General features: G+C 38.4%; 5 protein-coding genes across 5 annotated transcripts; 3 read left to right on the forward strand and 2 right to left on the reverse strand.

Moving 5' to 3' along the window:
• The first annotated feature begins 342 nt into the window (after positions 1-342).
• On the forward strand, positions 343-2,556 carry LOC125194278 (heat stress transcription factor A-5-like). Its single transcript, XM_048092414.2, has 2 exons — positions 343-648; positions 1,209-2,556. The coding sequence occupies exons 1-2, from the start codon at positions 430-432 to the stop codon at positions 2,412-2,414; spliced, it is 1,425 nt and encodes a 474-aa protein (XP_047948371.2). The 5' UTR covers positions 343-429; the 3' UTR covers positions 2,415-2,556.
• Positions 2,557-3,512: 956 nt separating this feature from the next.
• On the forward strand, positions 3,513-5,890 carry LOC125194279 (Putative methyltransferase family protein). Its single transcript, XM_048092415.2, has 8 exons — positions 3,513-3,711; positions 3,810-3,872; positions 4,049-4,115; positions 4,253-4,353; positions 4,791-4,835; positions 4,923-5,195; positions 5,273-5,375; positions 5,600-5,890. Exons 1-8 carry the CDS (start codon positions 3,565-3,567, stop codon positions 5,680-5,682), a joined length of 882 nt encoding a protein of 293 aa, XP_047948372.1. The 5' UTR covers positions 3,513-3,564; the 3' UTR covers positions 5,683-5,890.
• A 46-nt stretch (positions 5,891-5,936) lies between these two features.
• LOC125195380 (protein RALF-like 32) lies at positions 5,937-6,446 on the reverse strand. Its single transcript, XM_048093537.2, has one exon. It carries the CDS (start codon positions 6,411-6,413, stop codon positions 6,051-6,053), a length of 363 nt encoding a protein of 120 aa, XP_047949494.1. The 5' UTR covers positions 6,414-6,446; the 3' UTR covers positions 5,937-6,050.
• A 2,385-nt stretch (positions 6,447-8,831) lies between these two features.
• Positions 8,832-11,798, forward strand: LOC125195782 (selenium-binding protein 1-like). Its single transcript, XM_048094012.2, has 6 exons — positions 8,832-9,130; positions 9,563-9,758; positions 9,895-10,122; positions 10,283-10,514; positions 10,604-10,984; positions 11,376-11,798. Exons 1-6 carry the CDS (start codon positions 8,986-8,988, stop codon positions 11,655-11,657), a joined length of 1,464 nt encoding a protein of 487 aa, XP_047949969.1. The 5' UTR covers positions 8,832-8,985; the 3' UTR covers positions 11,658-11,798.
• A 2,982-nt stretch (positions 11,799-14,780) lies between these two features.
• On the reverse strand, positions 14,781-18,168 carry LOC125194209 (receptor-like kinase TMK4). Its single transcript, XM_048092303.2, has 2 exons — positions 15,811-18,168; positions 14,781-15,556 (listed from the first exon to the last, which is right to left on the reverse strand). The coding sequence occupies exons 1-2, from the start codon at positions 18,056-18,058 to the stop codon at positions 15,042-15,044; spliced, it is 2,763 nt and encodes a 920-aa protein (XP_047948260.1). The 5' UTR covers positions 18,059-18,168; the 3' UTR covers positions 14,781-15,041.
• Between the last annotated feature and the right edge of the window lie 212 nt (positions 18,169-18,380).

The following is an 18,380-nucleotide window of genomic DNA, read 5'->3' on the forward strand; positions in this document are numbered from 1 at the left end:
CTTTTCTTGAATAAGAGTTGCTAATTTCTATTTTGGTCCGTCCCCAATTAAGAGTAGCACTTCATTTTTACCATAAATGGTAAGTAGGTCCCACATTCCACTAACTCATTTCACTCACATTTTATTATAAAATCAATATAAAAAAATGGGTATCACATTCCACTAACTTTTTCAACAAACTTTTCTTTACTTTTCTTTACATTTTTTAAAATTCTTGGCCGATCAAAGTGTTACTCTGGAGGGAGTAATGATTAATGGTTTAATTGTTGAATTATGCAATTCATTTGCGTTGGCATGTCCATTGTCAACTTTGATGATTAAAGAATTCCTTTAATTGTATACACACGTACAGTTTCCTACAAACACTGCTCCTATTTCCGTTCCTCACAAAATCCAGTCAACTACATAGTCAATCAGAATTCCCAATTAATGGATGGAGGAGCTTCCGGCGGCGGCGGCGGCCCGGCGCCTTTCCTGCTGAAGACGTATGAGATGGTGGACGACTCTTCAACAGATGCGATCGTATCATGGAGCGGGAGCACGAAGAGCTTCGTCGTCTGGAATCCACCGGAATTCGCCCGCGTCCTCCTCCCTTCCTACTTCAAGCACAACAATTTCTCTAGCTTCATCCGCCAGCTCAACACATACGTATGTTTCTCGATCAATTCGACTGTTGTGGTTCAGTTTTCCGTTTAATTGTTCAATTAGGGTTTCAGTTTTTAACGCTTACTGTTTTAGAGGTCAAAATTGTGCGAGAACGTAACTTATTTAAATTTCGATGATCATGTTTGTTGGTGGAGATTGAGCTGTGTGTGCCATCGTGTGTGATGAATTAGGATTTGATTGTGATTTGTGGTTGATGACATCGTTTTTTGAGCCTTTTTTTGTTCCTGATGAATTAGGATCTATTTCTCGATTTTCTTATGTGTAGTTCTCGTTTCACGGTGTGGATCTGCTTATGTTTTACTGAAACAGTATTTCTCGAAAAACTCTTGTTTGCTTCTCCTTTATCGTCTTGTTTTGGAGAAGTATAGATTTTTACCTTTAATCCAGAAAGAGAAAAACTGAAGACTGAAGTACTTAATAAGTGTGATGTAGGAATTCTTAGTGAATTTTCAAGTGGACACTTGCATTTTTCCAGATAATTTGAACTGTATCATTACATATTCGTGGTTTGCTAACAAGTAGAGAGACGTATTTGGCTATAGGGATTCAGGAAGATTGATCCGGAGAGATGGGAGTTTGCTAATGATGAATTTGTGAAGGATCAGAAGCATCTTCTTAAGAATATTCATCGTAGAAAGCCTATTCACAGCCACAGTCAGCCTCAGGGTCCGGTCGATCCTGAAAGAGCGACATATGAGGAAGAAATTGATAAGTTGTCCCGTGAGAAGGCTGCTCTCGAAGGCAATTTGGTGGGATTCAAAGAGGAGCAGTCTGCAGCTAAGGGACAATTGGAAGACTTAACGAAGCGTATAGTTAGCATGGAGCAGAGACAGGAAAAACTACTAAGCTACCTGAATAAGTCAGCTCAAAATCCTCAGTTTGTTGAACGCCTTGCCCAGAAGCTCGAATCAATGGATTTTTCAGCGTATAATAAGAAGAGGAGACTCCCCGAGTCAGATGGTGTCCAGTTGATTCAGGAGACTGTTTCGGTTGAAAATCATAGCAGCTGCAGGCCTGAGGTTGACTGTACAGAAGAAGACCTAGAATTCTGCAATAAACTCAGGCTGGAGTTATCTACAACTATTTCCGATGTCAACTTGCTTTCACATAGCACACAGAGCTCGGACGAAGACGAAATAAGCCCTCAAGGCAGAATCGAGGAATGGCCAAGAGACATCCATATGAGAACAGCAAGTTTCATATGCCCCCCTGAAACGTTGGAACTATCAGATACCGGTGCTTCTTCAGATTTACATATGGATACATCTTTGTCGTGCCCAAAACTGCACTCCTTGCATAATAGCCTGACTTCAAATGACGAAGGTGATGATCACCTTTCCTGCCTGCTGAACCTCTCTCTTGCTTCGTCTACTCTGGAGCTCAACAAGAGCCAGAACTCCACGGTGATGCCTCAATCAAGTTCGGATATGTGTACCTCATCACTGCCTAACAGTGACATTGTTGATGCTGGCCATCACTGCCTAGCAGTGACAGCTGATAGAATTCGCCGGGATGAGGTTTTGGATTCGTCTTCCTCACCTGATGCTGCCAAGCAAGCACCTGCAATGGAGCAGAAACGGGTGAATGATGTCTTCTGGGAACAGTTCTTGACAGAAAGACCCGGCTGCTCGGATACTGAAGAGGCCAGCTCTTGTTTAAGGGCGAACCCTTACGACGAACAGGAAGAGAAGAAACCAGTGACCGGAGTGGCGAGAAACACTGAAGGTATAGAACATCTTACACTGTAGGTAAACTTTAATGCTATGTTTTATCACTTTATGGAAACTCATATGTTTGTTTTGTGTAATTTTTATTACTCATATGATCATCTGCTCATGATGTGTAAACCTTGAAATCTGGCTAGTGGTTATTATAAGAAGGAATTCTCCATTTGATTTTTGTGATTATGAATAAGCTTATGAATGATCATTTGATTCCTATTTCGTTCCATCGTGGAGTAATCAATTATGTTAGTTCGATTTTAAGAAAGCAATGACTTTAATCTCATTAGTTCTCAGTCAATGCTTGCTTTGGTATCTATATAAAATCAAGAAAAGTAAATTAGGTGAACTTAAAAATCTAGCAATCAGCTTTTTGTCCACCAAAAATATCAGTACAAATACTGGTATAGTCCTGGGAAAAAATACCAATACTGATATTGAGATTTGAACAGGACAATTTTTTTATTGAAATTGTACTCAATTTATAAGCAAGTGAATTCAACTATTTTCTGCAGTTGGAGTCATATCGAAATAGCAAAATGTTGAAAAGAAAAGTGTGGAAATAATCGAATTGAGATGAAATGTTAAAATAAGTGTTACGGGGGCGAGAAAAAAGCAATTGTATCAACATTCAACACTAACTGCTATGATGATAGTTTTTCTGCACAAAAATTGTTTATTTTAGTTATTTGTATAAATCTGGACTATTCGTTTTAAAAACAGCACAAATTATAAAAAAAACATCATACTTGGGATTAGAAACTTACAAAATAGCTTATTATATCACAAATTCATCATTCTCCTCAGTTAATCCATAATTTAGCATTCGAGGAAATTATGACAAACGAAGAATGTTACTATGTGATGAAAATGTTCGGCTACTTAAACGGCATATTATAATACACTTTGTCAGTCAAGTCAATAAATTCAGACCTGAAGTACATCAGATTTTTTTTATTTGGAACAATTGAGAATATATCAAAGTTACGATATAATCGATTATTTTTAAATTTATCTAATTATTAAATCTAGTTGATTAAATGGATTAAAGCTGGATTGGAAAGCCCAATTGACGACGGAACGAAGGCCCATTCATTTAATTTCTAACTACTCAAAGTTGCAATTGAAACCTTAAACGTAAAGTTAAACTACAACTCTGAAGCTCGACTGAACAACAATGGCGTCCGACAAATCAAACGATGCACCTAAAGAAGCAATCTTTCGTCTCTTCGGCGACAAACCCACTTCTGGATTGGGTTTTCTAGACTTCCCAGAAAAGCCTCTCCCTCCCCCGCCGCCTTGCCTTGAAGTTCTCCTCTCAGAGGTACTCTTTTTCAACCAAAACACATTTATTTTTGAAAAAAAAAAGATACACTCAATTGATTGATTAATAATCAACTATATACGAAATCAAAACTGCAGGTTTCAGCAGATGCGAAGTGCTCTATGGAGCCTGTGAATGTTGCTGGGCTTACTCTACTTAAGGTCAGTGACAACTCTCTCCAATATCTTTATTTGATTGTAAACTTCGAAACTCTAATACTTGGAATGCTTTTTAAAACAATTTTGGTCTTGTTGTTCTTGATTTTTTAGGGGATTGTGGCTTGGAATTACTTAATTGAACAGTATTGATTGAACTGAATTGGATGATGTTCTTGCAGGGGAGGGTAAGCACTGAGGAGGTGTTTGCACTGTCCAACTCTGATTTAGTGCCTGGTAAATATGAAGGTTGGTATTGTTTCAAGATTGATTTTTTATATGCATACCGATGAGTATGTCTATCCTTTACATATTTATAGTTGTGCTCTCTGCCCATTCATCTGTATGTGCTTTCGGAGTGATCGATGTTTTGTGGATGGGTGCAGGAGGGTTGAAACTATGGGAGGGGTCACTAGATTTAATTGCAGCACTAAACTCAGAGATGGAGAATGGGCGGTTGTCTTTCACCGGGAAGCGAGTTCTTGAGGTGGGCCTTTAATGCTAAGGTGATTCGACAAACTTTAGTTTGCATACTTGTGCTGTAATGAGGCCCTCTTAGTCATTGTTTATGATGGAGCTACTATTTTTCAAGATAGGTTCAAAGATCATAATGTTTTGTTTCCATAGGAGATATCCATCATCAATTGGAAATAGGAGAATAATTTTGAGATTTTCATGAACTTCTTAGTGTAATATCTAGTTCCTAACTCCCTATCTTATATACCTTCTCTATTTTTTTAGTCTTTGGATGATACGCGTAAAAGACTAATAGACTAAAAAGTTTTCAACAGAGTTCGATGCTTTGGTTTCTTGTTAAAAACTGGAATGTGATAAATAACTGAAGTAGGTTATGTGATGGCTGACACATTATAGTAACTCTTGTGTTTGAGCTTCCTTTAATGCTTACTTCGTTTCATCTATCAGCTTGGATGCGGCCATGGACTTCCTGGTATATTTGCTTGCCTAAAGGTAAGTAAAGGTGCACTGACATTTCGATTTTAATCAACTTTGCCTCGTATATCAGCGATTTCATGACCGTTGCTTTCATTGCATTAGGCGGCAGCTGCTGTGCATTTCCAGGACTTCAACGCAGAAGTCCTCCGGTGCCTCACCATTCCCAATGTTACTGCTAATATGGAAGAGAATCCTCAGTATTTGTCTGCTGAAGTGAAGGAAGGCCGCATCAGCACTGAGACTCGGTTCTTCTCCGGCGACTGGGGTGAAGTGCACTCGATTCTGGATCAGGGAACTGGTTATGATGTCATACTTATGGCAGAGACAGTTTACTCGATTCCTGCACTGCCAAATCTGTACAATCTTATCAAGAAGGTTTAATTTAGTTTCTTTAATCTCTCCTTTTCTTTTTAATCACTTCTCTCTGAGCACCTTCCGTTTCCTTTCACCAGTGCCTGAGTAGTTCCCATGGAGTTGTGTACATGGCAGCAAAGAAATATTATTTTGGGGTTGGCGGAGGATCAAGGCGCTTTCTCTCTCTCGTCGAAAAAGATGGTGAGCAATTCTAAGACATCAGTGCACTGTGTTTATTTTGCTTCATATCAAAGAAAATAATGATTTTCTTTGTTGATGGTCATGATTTTCTTTTCCCCCTAAAAATATGAAAAGAAAACACTACAATGATTGTTAAGATTTCTGGTTTCATTTGTTTCATTTGAAGCACAAATAGTAAATGTAAACTCTCGACTGTGTGAATGTACTAATATGAACGTCTACAGGTCTTCTTTCCTCTTCTCTGGTTGCTGAGGTTGCTGATGGTTCATCCAATGTTCGAGAGGTCTGGAAGCTACATCTCAAATGAGCTCACAGCACCAAGCAGCGTATGTTTCAGCTGGTTTCGAAGAAAGCACCTCAGATAATTGCTGCAGCCTCATTTGTGACTTCTGCAAGTTTTAACTATTGTATTTACTGCTTAAAATCTTCATAGAAACCGGTTTCTATAGTTATTTGCGCCCTAATTATGTTGATCCGACTACATATCGTGCAATGTACGCGGCTTTTTCTTCCCATTCAGTGCAATTTTCACGAGCTAATAATGCATTATTGTCAAATAGATTGTTGCAGAAGGCATTCTGTATAGCTATATGAGAACCATTGAACAGCAAATACAAAAAAGAAAACAACGAAATACAAAAAAAAAGAAAGCACGAGAGGCCGGGCTGAGAGGAGTCACGCATCATCCCTGCATCGGTAGTATCTGGAGCATCCCCTGTGGTAAGGATTGGATGGCTCGGGGATGCAGCCGCTGCCTCTGGAGTAAGGCTGGCCTGCTGCTCCGCCGTTGCAAACAGGCTGGTCGGGCTTGAGAGCGCCCGGTGAGATGTATCTCTTCTGTTCAAGAAACCTTCTGCTGATGTCTGATTCCATCAGCATCTCCAAGTCTCTGTTGCATTCGGCTATTGAGCCTGTGCATGGCGATGGAGAGGGTGCCGTTGCATTGAGGGAGGCGCCGTTGATTGGAGATGTGAGGAGGTTAAGGAGTGTGAAGAAGAAGAAGAGATGGAGAAGAAAGGTAGTGTGTTTTGTTTCCATTGATTATGCTTTGAGCAATCACTGAGATTGAGCAAAGATTATAAAGTTGGGAGATAGTGGAAGATGCACTATGAGCAGGGTGCTGCACTTCACCTAAACTGGAACTATTACTTAATATTTTATTTGGAAAATACCAGAAAATGGTAACTTTTTTTTCAATTATGTCATGTTTTTCTAATGTCTACATGGCCTTTTGAATGTGATGTCGAATGTATATTCTAGTTGACAAAGTCAGCCACTGATTTAGAAATGGTAGTATTAAAAAATACTTTAAATTATAAGAGAAAGTCGAGAGAGATTTATTAATTTTGGAGAAAGGAACAAATGAATCATTTAACTTTACATCACTGAATACGAAAAAGAAATACGAATTAATTGATTAAATGTAAAGTGAAACATTTTATAATTGATAAAAATTAAAACTTGATTAAGAGTTTAAAATAGAGGTGTTTTGTGGTGGATAGCATCATGGCTTAGCCACCACACCTCCATCATTGCTGCCCACTTTATTTCTTGTATACATACCTTTTTTTTTATTTTTTATTTCTACATGATAAAAGGTGGCTCAAAATTAAACTCGTGATAAAATAATAACTCTATATCCAATCTGTTATCCTAAAATCTAGAACAAGACTAGCTATATACATAAGATTTGATTTTTTTTTATTTGAGAAAAACAAATCTACTCTATTTCACAATTAATTCAACTAATAATCCTATAGTTATGAAATCATTTATGTATTACTCCCGTCCACGAATAAGAGTCCTATTTTTCCATTTTGGTTCATCCACAAATAAGAATTCCAGTTCATAATTACCATAAATAGTAAAGAGATCTCACATTCCACTAACTCATTCCACTCACATATCATCTAAATTAATATATACAAGTGAGACCTCTATTCCACTAACTTTCTTCCACCCACTTTTCTTAACATTTCTTAACATACACTTTTATCTGCTGTGAATAATGAATATATTCAATTTATAAAATATTAGTATAAGTATATGAATATCATTTATGCACTCGTTGTGTGGAGATACAAAGTTATTTTGTTTACATAATTATAGGGGTGCGTTAACACGACAACACCTCTTAAAGTAATACCATGCCATCATTCTTAGTCAATTATTTGTACATATGGACGAATAATCAGCTGTCATGTGGCAATCATAAAAAATGTTCAAGAGTAAATTTTCTCGGCCAGCAATATCCAATTCGCTAGACAGCAATATCTAGCATTTATACTATTAATGTGTAGTGTTTATAATGTTATTAGATACGTGGTGTCACAATATCACTTTAAAATGTGTTGTCATTTTAACACAAACCCATAATCATATCCTCAAAGCTTTATAATAAACAACTATACTACCCATAAAGTGTATTTCTTGGGGAGCTCATTCACATGGGAAACACATACGCCTTCAAATGAATTAACAAAAAATATATGGTGTAATATTTAAATTATCACTGCTAGATTAAATTATTTGATTTTGGTTTGTGTGTGTGTGTGGAATTATGTGACAAAGGAATATAAACTTGAGGAAATTGATTGATCAATTAATATGCGCCCAGTTACAAAGATAAGGATTGTGATTGGATGCCTCGTGGTGAGTAAGTATTTATCTCAATTTTTTCCCAATGATGGTTTCTATTAATATACTAAGTACGAGGCAAAAGGTAATTCTGATTATAGAAATCGATACAAATGGTAAAGATTATAATAAAGTTAATAAGTTGAAACAATGAGATAAAATTGATTCAGTTATTAAAAGTTATTGTATAGCATAAATTTAACAAATTTAAAAAATCAGGATATAATTGATGATACCATTAAAAGTTGTGATTATATCAATATTTTGGATGGGTTTGTCATAGAAAAATATTAACCATAAACCCTGAACATTATTAAGCACTATTCTTATTTAGTTTATTATTCCCTCTGTTTTATAGTTATAAAATTATTTCGCCATTTTCCTTTATAGCAAAAGTCGGCGCATTTTTTATTATTTACTCCGTCTCTTTACATTTTTTTTAATTTATTCTTTTTTTAACTTAACTCGTTTAACATAATTTTTTTAAAAATCATGTGCTAAAAAGAAACTCATCCACTGTAGTAGAATGAAGGAGTGCTATCTATTTAATTTGGTTCTAAATTTCTAATACTTTAAAATTATCAGGTTATTATTTTACAAATTACCTAAAAATCAATTGATTTTTCTCTACAACTTGAAAATTGAATGAGAAAAAAATGAAACTTGGATTGTTACGTTGAGTCGTTGATTGTGAATCAACGGCGGCAATAATCATAAAAATCAAACTAATCTTTCCGAAATTACCTTAGAGCCATTGCACCTAGACACATTTTTCTACAAATTTGTATGGAGACAAAGCAAGCCTATACTGATTGCATCGTCATGTATAAATCAATTTGTTTGTACTTGCGTTGCGTGCCATAATTCTACTCGTTAAAACCTTAAAGGCGTTATCTTTTTCAGTAGTTTGGGATCTGGGCGTTGAGCAAGAACAAGATAAGAGAGCCAGAAAGCTAGAGAGAGATAGAGGGAGATGGCAACAGATATTGATTTGGCTTCATTGCAGCATGCAAAGGTGGAAAATGGGTGCTGCAAGAAAGGGCCTGGCTACGCTACTCCGCTTGATGCCATGGCTGGCCCCAAGGAAACTCTTATCTATGTCACTTGTATATACACTGGTAAAATTCTCACCCTTTCTGCTTTTTGAATTTTTGATCTTTACTTTCATTTGATGGGTAGTTTTGCTAGTGTTTTGTCATGATTTATTTCCCCCCCCCCCCCCCCTTTTTTCCATTTTTGGTGGTGGAATGTTTGTGATTGAGGTGCTGTTACTTGAAATTTTATTGATGTGGAATGCTAAAGTCAATCATGAGCAAATGGTATGGTGATTTCTGTATTTATAGTAGTGGATAATTGGGTGAAATTGAAAAGAGAATTGCATCAGTGGCTTATGCTTAGGGTTTCAAGGGGATTTGATTATCAGTTGAAACCCTTTTTCATAGAGTTGGAAAATTTTGGGATAAATTCATCTAGTAGTGTAGGTGGTGATGCTGAATTGCTGATCCTGATTAGATTTTGGAAATCTTGGTGTGTTTTTTTAATGCTGGCAGGAACAGGGAAGGAGAAGCCAGATTACCTTGCAACTGTGGATATTGATCCGAATTCGCCAACGTATTCTCAAGTCATCCACCGGCTGCCCATGCCTTACCTCGGAGACGAGCTGCACCACTCTGGATGGAATGCCTGCAGCTCTTGCCACGGAGATCCATCAGCTGCACGGCGGTTTCTTGTCCTTCCTTCGCTAGTGTAAGTATGCCTATGTTTGTGCGTTTCCCTTGGCTCGTTCGTGCAGTTACTTTTAGCAACATTTCAGTTTAGTGTGGCCTTACCAATGTCTGAGATTGCCTTTACAACTTATGACATCTAATGCCTCTCTTCTCAGGTCTGGGAGGATATATGCCGTTGATACTCAGAAGGATCCGAGGGCTCCATCTTTGCATAAGGTTGTTGATCCCAAGGATGTAGTACAGAAGACGGGGTTGGCATATCCCCACACAGCTCACTGCCTCGCCTCAGGTGAAATCATGGTGTCGTGTCTTGGAGATAAAGATGGAAATGCTGAAGGGAATGGATTTCTACTGCTGGACTCCGATTTTAATGTCAAAGGAAGGTAGACTCTGTTTATATCTTCTCGTGGATTAGTAAGGTGTATTTTAACCCGTTGTTCGACCTGAACTTGTGATTGCTAAAGTCATGTCTTCGACCTTATATGACTAGTTGTGTGATTCAATTCTGTTTTTAGAAGGCTAATGCTCTTAATTTTACGACAGGTGGGAGAAACCAGGGCACAGCCCCCTATATGGCTACGATTTCTGGTACCAGCCTCGACACAAGACCATGATCAGCACGTCATGGGGAGCTCCTGCCGCTTTCACCAAAGGTTTCAACCTTCAGCATGTTTCCGAGGGTTTATACGGGAGACATTTGCACGTCTACAGCTGGCCAGGAGGAGAGCTGAAACAGACATTGGATCTCGGAAATACTGGCCTCCTACCTTTGGAGGTTACTACTAGTGCACACTACATCATCATTTTCCCGTATGTAGCATTTTTTTTATATATAACAGGGTGTTTCCGATGATCTATCCACAGATACGGTTCTTGCACGATCCAGCCAAGGATACGGGCTTCGTGGGGTGTGCTTTGACGAGCAATATGGTAAGGTTTTTCAAGAAGCCGGATGAGACTTGGGGTCACGAGTTAGCTATATCAGTGAAGCCACTCAAGGTGCAGAACTGGATCCTACCCGAGATGCCCGGTCTTATAACTGATTTCCTCATATCCCTCGATGATCGCTTCCTCTACCTAGCCAACTGGCTTCACGGAGACATAAGACAGTATAACATCGAAGATCCTGCAAATCCGCGGTTGGCAGGCCAGGTTTGGGTTGGAGGTTCCATCCGGAATGGAGGTCCTGTGGTGGTGGAGGCAGAAGATGGAACAACATACCAGACCGACGTACCAGATGTCCAGGTACACCTCTTTCCCTTCTTAAGGAAGAACTATGTCACTGAATTGTAAGGTCTATAGATTATCAGACACAGGGTGTAATCGAGCTGAGCCAAGCTGAGTAGTGTTAAGCTCAAGTTCAATTAATGTTCTAAATTAGATCAATTTTCATATTAATCCCATTAGATATTAGTTAATTCTTCACCAGTAACATTTCTACTTAAATTCATTTTCAGTATAATAATACTAGAATGAAAATTATTAGATAATACTCCCTCCGTTCCATTAGATTCAAGTTCAAACGAGCTTCACTTAAATGAGCTTGAATGACCTTTTGTTGAGTCGAGTACTCATAGTGTCATCTCAATGTATGCAGTCATACTGAAGTTTTTCCACAATGTATCGACTTTTTTAGGGGCACCAACTAAGAGGAGGGCCGCAGATGATACAGCTGAGCTTGGACGGGAAGCGGCTGTACGCCACAAACTCTCTGTTCAGCACTTGGGACCGTCAGTTTTATCCTGAGCTCGTGGAGAAAGGCGGTCACATGCTCCAGATTGATGTGGACACGGAGAGGGGAGGTCTCGAGATCAACCCTAGGTTCTTCGTGGACTTCGGAGCTGAGCCGGATGGCCCCTCCCTTGCCCACGAAATGAGGTATCCCGGTGGAGATTGCACCTCCGACATCTGGATTTGAGCTCTGTAAAATAAATTCTATGGTTGCAGCAGAAAATGTGTTGTGGATTGTATCTAGAAAAATAAGTGCAGCCATATTTGTGTTTGGACTTTGGATGAAACTTGATTTAATTATACAGTCTTTCTACTCGTTTCTTTGATATCCATTAATTCTATGATTTGAATTTTGTCATTTCTTGATTGTTGTCTGTTATTTTTGCTTGGGTTTAGAGCGGTTGTGAGACTACTTTTTTGGTTGTTTGCGATTTTTTGGCTCGAATATTTTGTAAGACATCAAAAAATTGAAAATTGTTTTATAATTTGAAAATGTAATTTTAAAAAAGTCATGATTTATAATCCCTTTCAATGTTGAACTCTTTGTCACCAGGGAATGTATTCTTTAGAAAATACTAGTACTCCTAATATATAAATAATATTTTTCTAGCTAAATGTCAATTGTGAGAAACAAACAGGTAGGGAGATTTTTGGTTTGATCACATCGAAAACGTGAAGGTGTTTGGTTATTTTGAGTCTTGACAAAGGGAATTTGAATTCCATAACATACCCAACTTAAGTGACGTTATTAACGTGATAGAGATGTTGCCGGTTCAAAAATCATCGGTTTCATTCTAGAAATATTGAACCGAAACTGATTCGTTAAAAGAATTTGTGGTTTCGATTTCGATTCAAAACCGTCAGTTTTCATTAATTAGTAATCAATTGTTAAATTGGTATGCATGTTCTTGTTTAACACGTGAGAAGTTATTCCAGTTCTAAAACTATAACTGTCAATCCAGTTATTGTTTTACCCAACAGCCTCATTCGAACCATGCATCTTTAGCATGAATTAAATTTTATAAATTCAAAATAAAATCAAATAAATAATACATTACTTTAAAATAAAAGGTACTATTAACAGCTAAATTTTGCCAAAAATTAAGGATCGCACTGAGGTAGTGTTTAAAGAGAGTTTTGACAAATAAAGAAAAAGGTAACAATAGGAGTCATGTGACAAAGTGCCAACCCTTTCTTGTTTAATTGAAGGGAATTGTAACGATATATAGTTGAGTAGTACTACCTTTTAAAGATATGAAGGATAAATTTAAACATTATCAATCCCTACTTTATTGATAGCACATACCATTTCCTTCCTCTCAAAAAGAAAGGAAAGATTGTCAAAGAAACAAGTATACTTAATTGTTGTAGAAGTTGGTCAAATCAACATTATTAACACTACCAAACGGCGCTCTCACGACATAATTTTAATTATGATCAATAGATATAATAATTTCTAAAACACTTATTTCATGTTATATAATATCCTACGAGTTTTATTTAGATTTGACGCTTTAATAGGAGTATTAAATATTTGAATAAAAAAACACTGAATTTCCCCAATATATGCCATAGATTCAGTTCATAATTTCAGTTTCAAGTTAATATATTGCATAATCTCATGAACCCTAGATTCATGCTACTAATTGCAATGATTAGTTGTCTCACCAAGTATTATCCATCTATAATTTTGATCAAATAGGTCTAATAAAGAAAGATTATTTGACTTTGTTCTTGGTGTACATTTGTATTAAAATGAATTATACCAGTTAAATTTAGTCTTATTTACCCTTTATTCTTTTAAATTTTTGTTTTATAGAATTTCCCAACCGTTCGAATTGAATTGCAATTTGGACGTTCGAAGACTAAAATTGCAACACAAGATGATAACCCAAAAATAATTTTCAAAAGCATCACAGAATTTCTAAATTTGATAATTCTAAACATCAATTTCGAACTTGCCAGCAATTGTTTTTCTTTTATGAATATATCTCAAACAAAATTGTTATTTTAATAAGTGTCGTGTCATCGGCAACTTGTATGAAATTTTATTAATTCAATTTAAAGTTTTAGAACTACCTCCACAATTATATGCCCCATATCTCCACAACCCATGTGATACAAACAAACAACTTTTTTTCTTGAATCGCACCGAATTCATACCAATATTATATATGTTAGCATTGTTTTTTTCGAGTCGCTTCCATTTGGATTATTATTTCACAAAAATTGTTTATTAAAATTCGCCAAATGACATCTAGATTAAGATTCACTTGCATTTTAATGCTTATGTTCGGACCGAGTCAATCTCACAAGACAACCTAACAATAGACTACTCTATTAAATTATAGTACAATAGATAATCCAAAAAATGGGATTTGTGAGTCACACATATAGAAGAAAAAGACCGATTTTGAAAAACAGAGACAGAGTAAACCAAAATATGAATTAACTAAATTTAACGATGCTTACGGCCCTCGTACATAGTACAAAAGATAAATCCAAAAATCGAAGAAAAAGACCGGTTTTGAAAAACAAAGACATAGTCAACCAAAATTTGAATTAACTAAATTTAACGATGTTTACGACCCTCGTACATTGGCGTCTGGACTGGTTGACTCCGAACCCTCCTGAATTAGTGTTTTAGTGACAACATTTTTCTAAAATTTAAGTCCATGGGCATGGTGGATATAGTTATTAAAACTGAATTAGGCAAATCAAATTTAAAAAAAATAAAATAAAAGTTTGAAATTAATTTATAAATTTTTTTAAACTTAAAGATTTAATCAAAGAGTATTTTGATTGTGCATACAATTGATCATTGATTCATTATCGTTTTGCTTCTATTATAAAAATTAAAAATATAGCTAATATTAGTATATTATCTCCGCGTATCCAGCTTTATTACAGCAAATATCTAAAGACGTGTGAAATCTGAGAAACAGAAAAAAACAAGAGAATAAAGCAAGTTTCTACAGCCTGGAATGATTATTAAGAAATTTAATGTCAGAAATTCATAACCACTTTGTTTTTTCTCTCTTTTTTCTTTTCCCATTTTTTCCCCCATTGCATATTACAGCGATGAAAGCTGATTCTTCAAATCATTGTTTTTAAATTTTAATCCTAAAATCTAGGTGCAATTCAAAATGAATCATATCTCTATACATGTGAAACTCTAATATTTCAATTGTCAATGATTTTTTATTTATTTATGAAATATATAAATCAAACTCATAAATCCATGTTGAAAATTGTATTCATATCATATGCTCAATAAATATCAAATGGAATAAAACGATACATCAACACATGTTGAAATTTTCAATCTTGATTTCTTGACATCCAAAGAGTTAGAGATCAACACAATCCATCAATACATTTTTCTCCAAAAATAGAGCTATAATATTGTACAAGTCAAGTAAAAAAAAGAATAAATTAAATACAACTAGCAATCTTCCTTTTGAGGCTCAAAAATGAGTTGAAGGAAAATAAAATACAACATGCAACATTCGAAAACAGACTTAACCTTTTATCAAATTTCTCCAGTCATTCATCAAATTTCTCCGGCCGGTCATCTACAGTCCGTGGAGCTAAACGTGTCCGCGAATCCAGTGGGTTTCGAGGGGATGCTCGACTGCGTCTGGCTGAAGGAGATATCATCGAACATTCTAGAAGTGCCTTCATCGGCTTGCCATCTCAGGAGGGCTTGAGGGAGGCTCATGTGGAGGTTGACGCCATCACCTTCGTCCTCCTGTGTTCTAGAAGGTTTCCACTGCTCCACGAGCGGCCCCAGGACGTTCACTGCATGCCCCATGTCGGGCCTCTGGAATGGCTCGCGAGCAGTGCAGTGGCCAGCCAGCTCGGCAACCTTGCAGATACTTTCATAGGTTTCGTCGTCTGGCTGGAGATTCTGGTCAATGGACTTCCGGAGGTTGTCCTTGCTGATAAGGACCCTGCGGAACCATGTCACCAGATGGGACTTCTCGTCTGGCATGTTCTCATCGAGGGCTTTTCTACCAGTTAAAATCTCCATCAACACAACTCCAAAGGCGTACACATCGACTTTTGTGGTTACTCTTCCAGTAGCTGAAGAGATGAAAAACTTAGAATGTTACTAAGAAATTCAATCATGTAGATAGAATGCATATTTGAATTCTAATGATCAATAAACTCACAAAACTCAAAATGCAGTGTTCAATACTAACATACAAACTCACTCAAAATATCAAGCTAAAAACTTAATCTAAAGCATGAATTGAAGGTTAGAATTTGCAGTAAGTGAAGTTGAACAATACTATACATAGATATAAGCATCAAAGAAAAGAAAAGGTAACTCATACCAGCATATTCAGGGGCGAGATAGCCAAAAGTTCCAGCCAACCGCGTCTCAACAGAATATTTCCCATCAGGTGCGTTCTTCACCAATCCGAAATCCGCCACCTTGGCTCTCATGTCATCGGACAGGAGTATATTCGATGGCTTCAAATCTCTGTGAATGAAACTCTGCTGCGCCAAGCTGTGGAGATACTCAACTCCTCTGGCCACATCCAATGCTATTGTCACCCGTTGTTTCCAGGTCAGAAGCTGATTGCCATGCTCCTCCCATTCAAACAAATGCTGGCCTAAATGCCCCTGCGGCATGTACTCATACACCAACAGCCTCTCGTGGCCGTTTATACAGTAACCTAACAGTGCGACCAGATGTCTGTGACGGACTTTGGTTAGGACCGCGATTTCTGCCTGAAACTCTTTCATCCCTTTCGTGCCCATAGCATTGGACTCCATCCTCTTCACTGCAATCTTTGTCCCGTCGTGCAACTCACCCTTGTACACGACCCCAAACCCTCCTCTACCCAAGATATTCGCTTCACTGAAATTGTCAGTCACTTCCCTAAGAACCTGAATCGAGATGGCAATGTTGCCACCCTCGAAAACAGGCATCTCGCCATGATCACCACTGCTCTGGCTCATGATCTCACCCGAGACACCCGCATAACCACTCACCCCATTCACTCCATTGCCCATCACCATCTCCTTCCCTTGCTCAGACCCCTCAATCACACTAAACCTCTTATGCCGTCTCTTCAAATAGCATTTATAAGACACAAACAACAGAATCCCAACAAACACTAAAACAGCTATAACCACACCAACAATCATACCAACCGATGGAGACTTCTTCGAAGAACCAGAGCCCCCATCCGATTGCCCCGGACTCTTCCCCGATCCACCACCACCTCCACCACCACTCTTACCAAGCAATGCATTTCCACCATATAAAAAACTTATATTACGAGGAAAGCTCAAAATCGGCCCGGTTAAGTTATTATTCGACACATCAAACGTCTGAAGCGAAGGCAACGTAGTCAATTCAGCAGGAATGTCACCTGTGAGGTTGTTGTCACTCAGCACCAAAGTCCTCAGCGAAGTGAGATTAGCAAACGCAGGCGATATAGTGCCCGAAAACCCCTGCTTCGCCATGTTCACAATCGTCACATTGCTCCCCTGCGCATCGCAGTGGACGAATTGCCATTGTTGGCAAGCATTGTTCCCTTCCCACGACTCCGCTAGCGCCATCGGATACCCGAGTGCACCTGCGACCTCAAGAAGAACGGTCACCTGCGGATCACACGGCCTGGGATCAGGCAAACAGAAGCTGTTAGTTTTAATCCCTAAATCAGCTTCAACTTTATCCGGAAACTTAGGGCAAGGTCCCTGCAGCTTATTGTTTTGCAGTGTAATGTTAAGAAGACTAGGCAGATTAACCAAAGAAGGCGGCACTATTCCAGTAAACCTATTATCCCTGAGCTGCAGATCGAACAAATTAGGGCAATTCGACAAATCAGGAATTCCACCAGTAAACGCATTCGCGTGAAGCCAAACTTGAGACAGCTGAGGCATATCGGAAAGCACATCGATAGTTCCAGAAAGCCCTAGGACCTGATTGTTGAGCCAGAGGTTGCGAATCTCCGATCCGGAGAAGGATCCGGGGAGAGATCCGGTTAAGTTGTTGTAGGAAAGCCTCAGATCCTGCAAATTGAGGAAGGAGGCGAAGATATCTGGAATGACGCCGCTAATGCTAGCATTGCTGGCGTAGAACTTGACGAGATTAGAGCTATCGGAGAGATAAGCAGGGATTTGCCAGGGAGCGAGAGCCTCGTTTTCACTTATGCTGAAAACCTGGAGATTGGTGAGGCCTGCGAGGAAGTTGTTGGGGATCGAGGAGAATTGGTTGTCGTCGAGGAGGATCTGCAGGAGGGAGGTCATGTTTTGGAAGGAAGGAAGGGGTCCGGAGAGGGAGTTTTTCTGGACGGCGAAGGATTGGAGCTTGGAGAGCTGGTTGATTTCGGGGGGGAGAGTGCCGGAGACGGAGGCGGAGTCGAGGTTGATGTTGGTGACGAAGGAGTTGGTGGAGTCGCACTTGACGTTGCTCCAGGTGCAGAACTGGGCGGAGGAGGACCAGCCGCGGGGGGCGGGGGAGAGGGAGGAGAGGAGCTTGGACATGGCGGCGGAGTCGTCGGCGGCGGTGAGGCTGAGGAGGGAGAGGAGGATGAGGAGGTGGTGGAGGCGGCGGTGGCGCGTGGCCATTGTGGTTGCTAGAGAGAGAGAGTAGTTGGCGATTCGCTGTGTTTTTTCGGCTAATTTCTTTATTTGGTTTGTATTTGTAATTAGTGTTTTCAATGGCGCTCTGCGTTGCGTGAAGGGTGGAGTGAAGCTGAACTCGTTTCAGAATTAAGTTAATTTCCTTTTGTTTATATAAAAGTGAAGATACCAATTTTTTAAGTTTGCATACAAATGTTTCCCAATACCCAAAAATTACGAAACAAATAATCACGTTATGACAATTTTTTATTCTTTATCATTTCTAACTAACACAATTTGTGACTATTTTTTTTTTGGTTTTATTAAA

The sequence above is a fragment of the Salvia hispanica genome, chromosome 4, assembly GCF_029641045.1.
Source record: "Salvia hispanica isolate PSC_SH4W2 chromosome 4, Shi_PSC_v1, whole genome shotgun sequence".
NCBI classification, from domain to species: domain Eukaryota; kingdom Viridiplantae; phylum Streptophyta; class Magnoliopsida; order Lamiales; family Lamiaceae; genus Salvia; species Salvia hispanica.

Coding starts and splice junctions, on each gene's coding strand:
- LOC125195380 (XM_048093537.2), bottom strand. CDS start 6,413: ATGGAAACAAAACACACTACCTTTCTTCTCCATCTCTTCTTCTTCTTC.
- LOC125194209 (XM_048092303.2), bottom strand. CDS start 18,058: ATGGCCACGCGCCACCGCCGCCTCCACCACCTCCTCATCCTCCTCTCC. Junction 15,557..15,810: donor TCTCGCCCCTGAATATGCTG/GTATGAGTTACC, acceptor TCATCTCTTCAG/CTACTGGAAGAGTAACCACA.
- LOC125195782 (XM_048094012.2), top strand. CDS start 8,986: ATGGCAACAGATATTGATTTGGCTTCATTGCAGCATGCAAAGGTGGAA. Junction 9,131..9,562: donor TGTCACTTGTATATACACTG/GTAAAATTCTCA, acceptor TAATGCTGGCAG/GAACAGGGAAGGAGAAGCCA. Junction 9,759..9,894: donor CTTGTCCTTCCTTCGCTAGT/GTAAGTATGCCT, acceptor CTCTCTTCTCAG/GTCTGGGAGGATATATGCCG.
- LOC125194279 (XM_048092415.2), top strand. CDS start 3,565: ATGGCGTCCGACAAATCAAACGATGCACCTAAAGAAGCAATCTTTCGT. Junction 4,354..4,790: donor CCGGGAAGCGAGTTCTTGAG/GTGGGCCTTTAA, acceptor TTCATCTATCAG/CTTGGATGCGGCCATGGACT. Junction 5,376..5,599: donor CTCTCTCGTCGAAAAAGATG/GTGAGCAATTCT, acceptor GAACGTCTACAG/GTCTTCTTTCCTCTTCTCTG.
- LOC125194278 (XM_048092414.2), top strand. CDS start 430: ATGGATGGAGGAGCTTCCGGCGGCGGCGGCGGCCCGGCGCCTTTCCTG. Junction 649..1,208: donor TCCGCCAGCTCAACACATAC/GTATGTTTCTCG, acceptor ATTTGGCTATAG/GGATTCAGGAAGATTGATCC.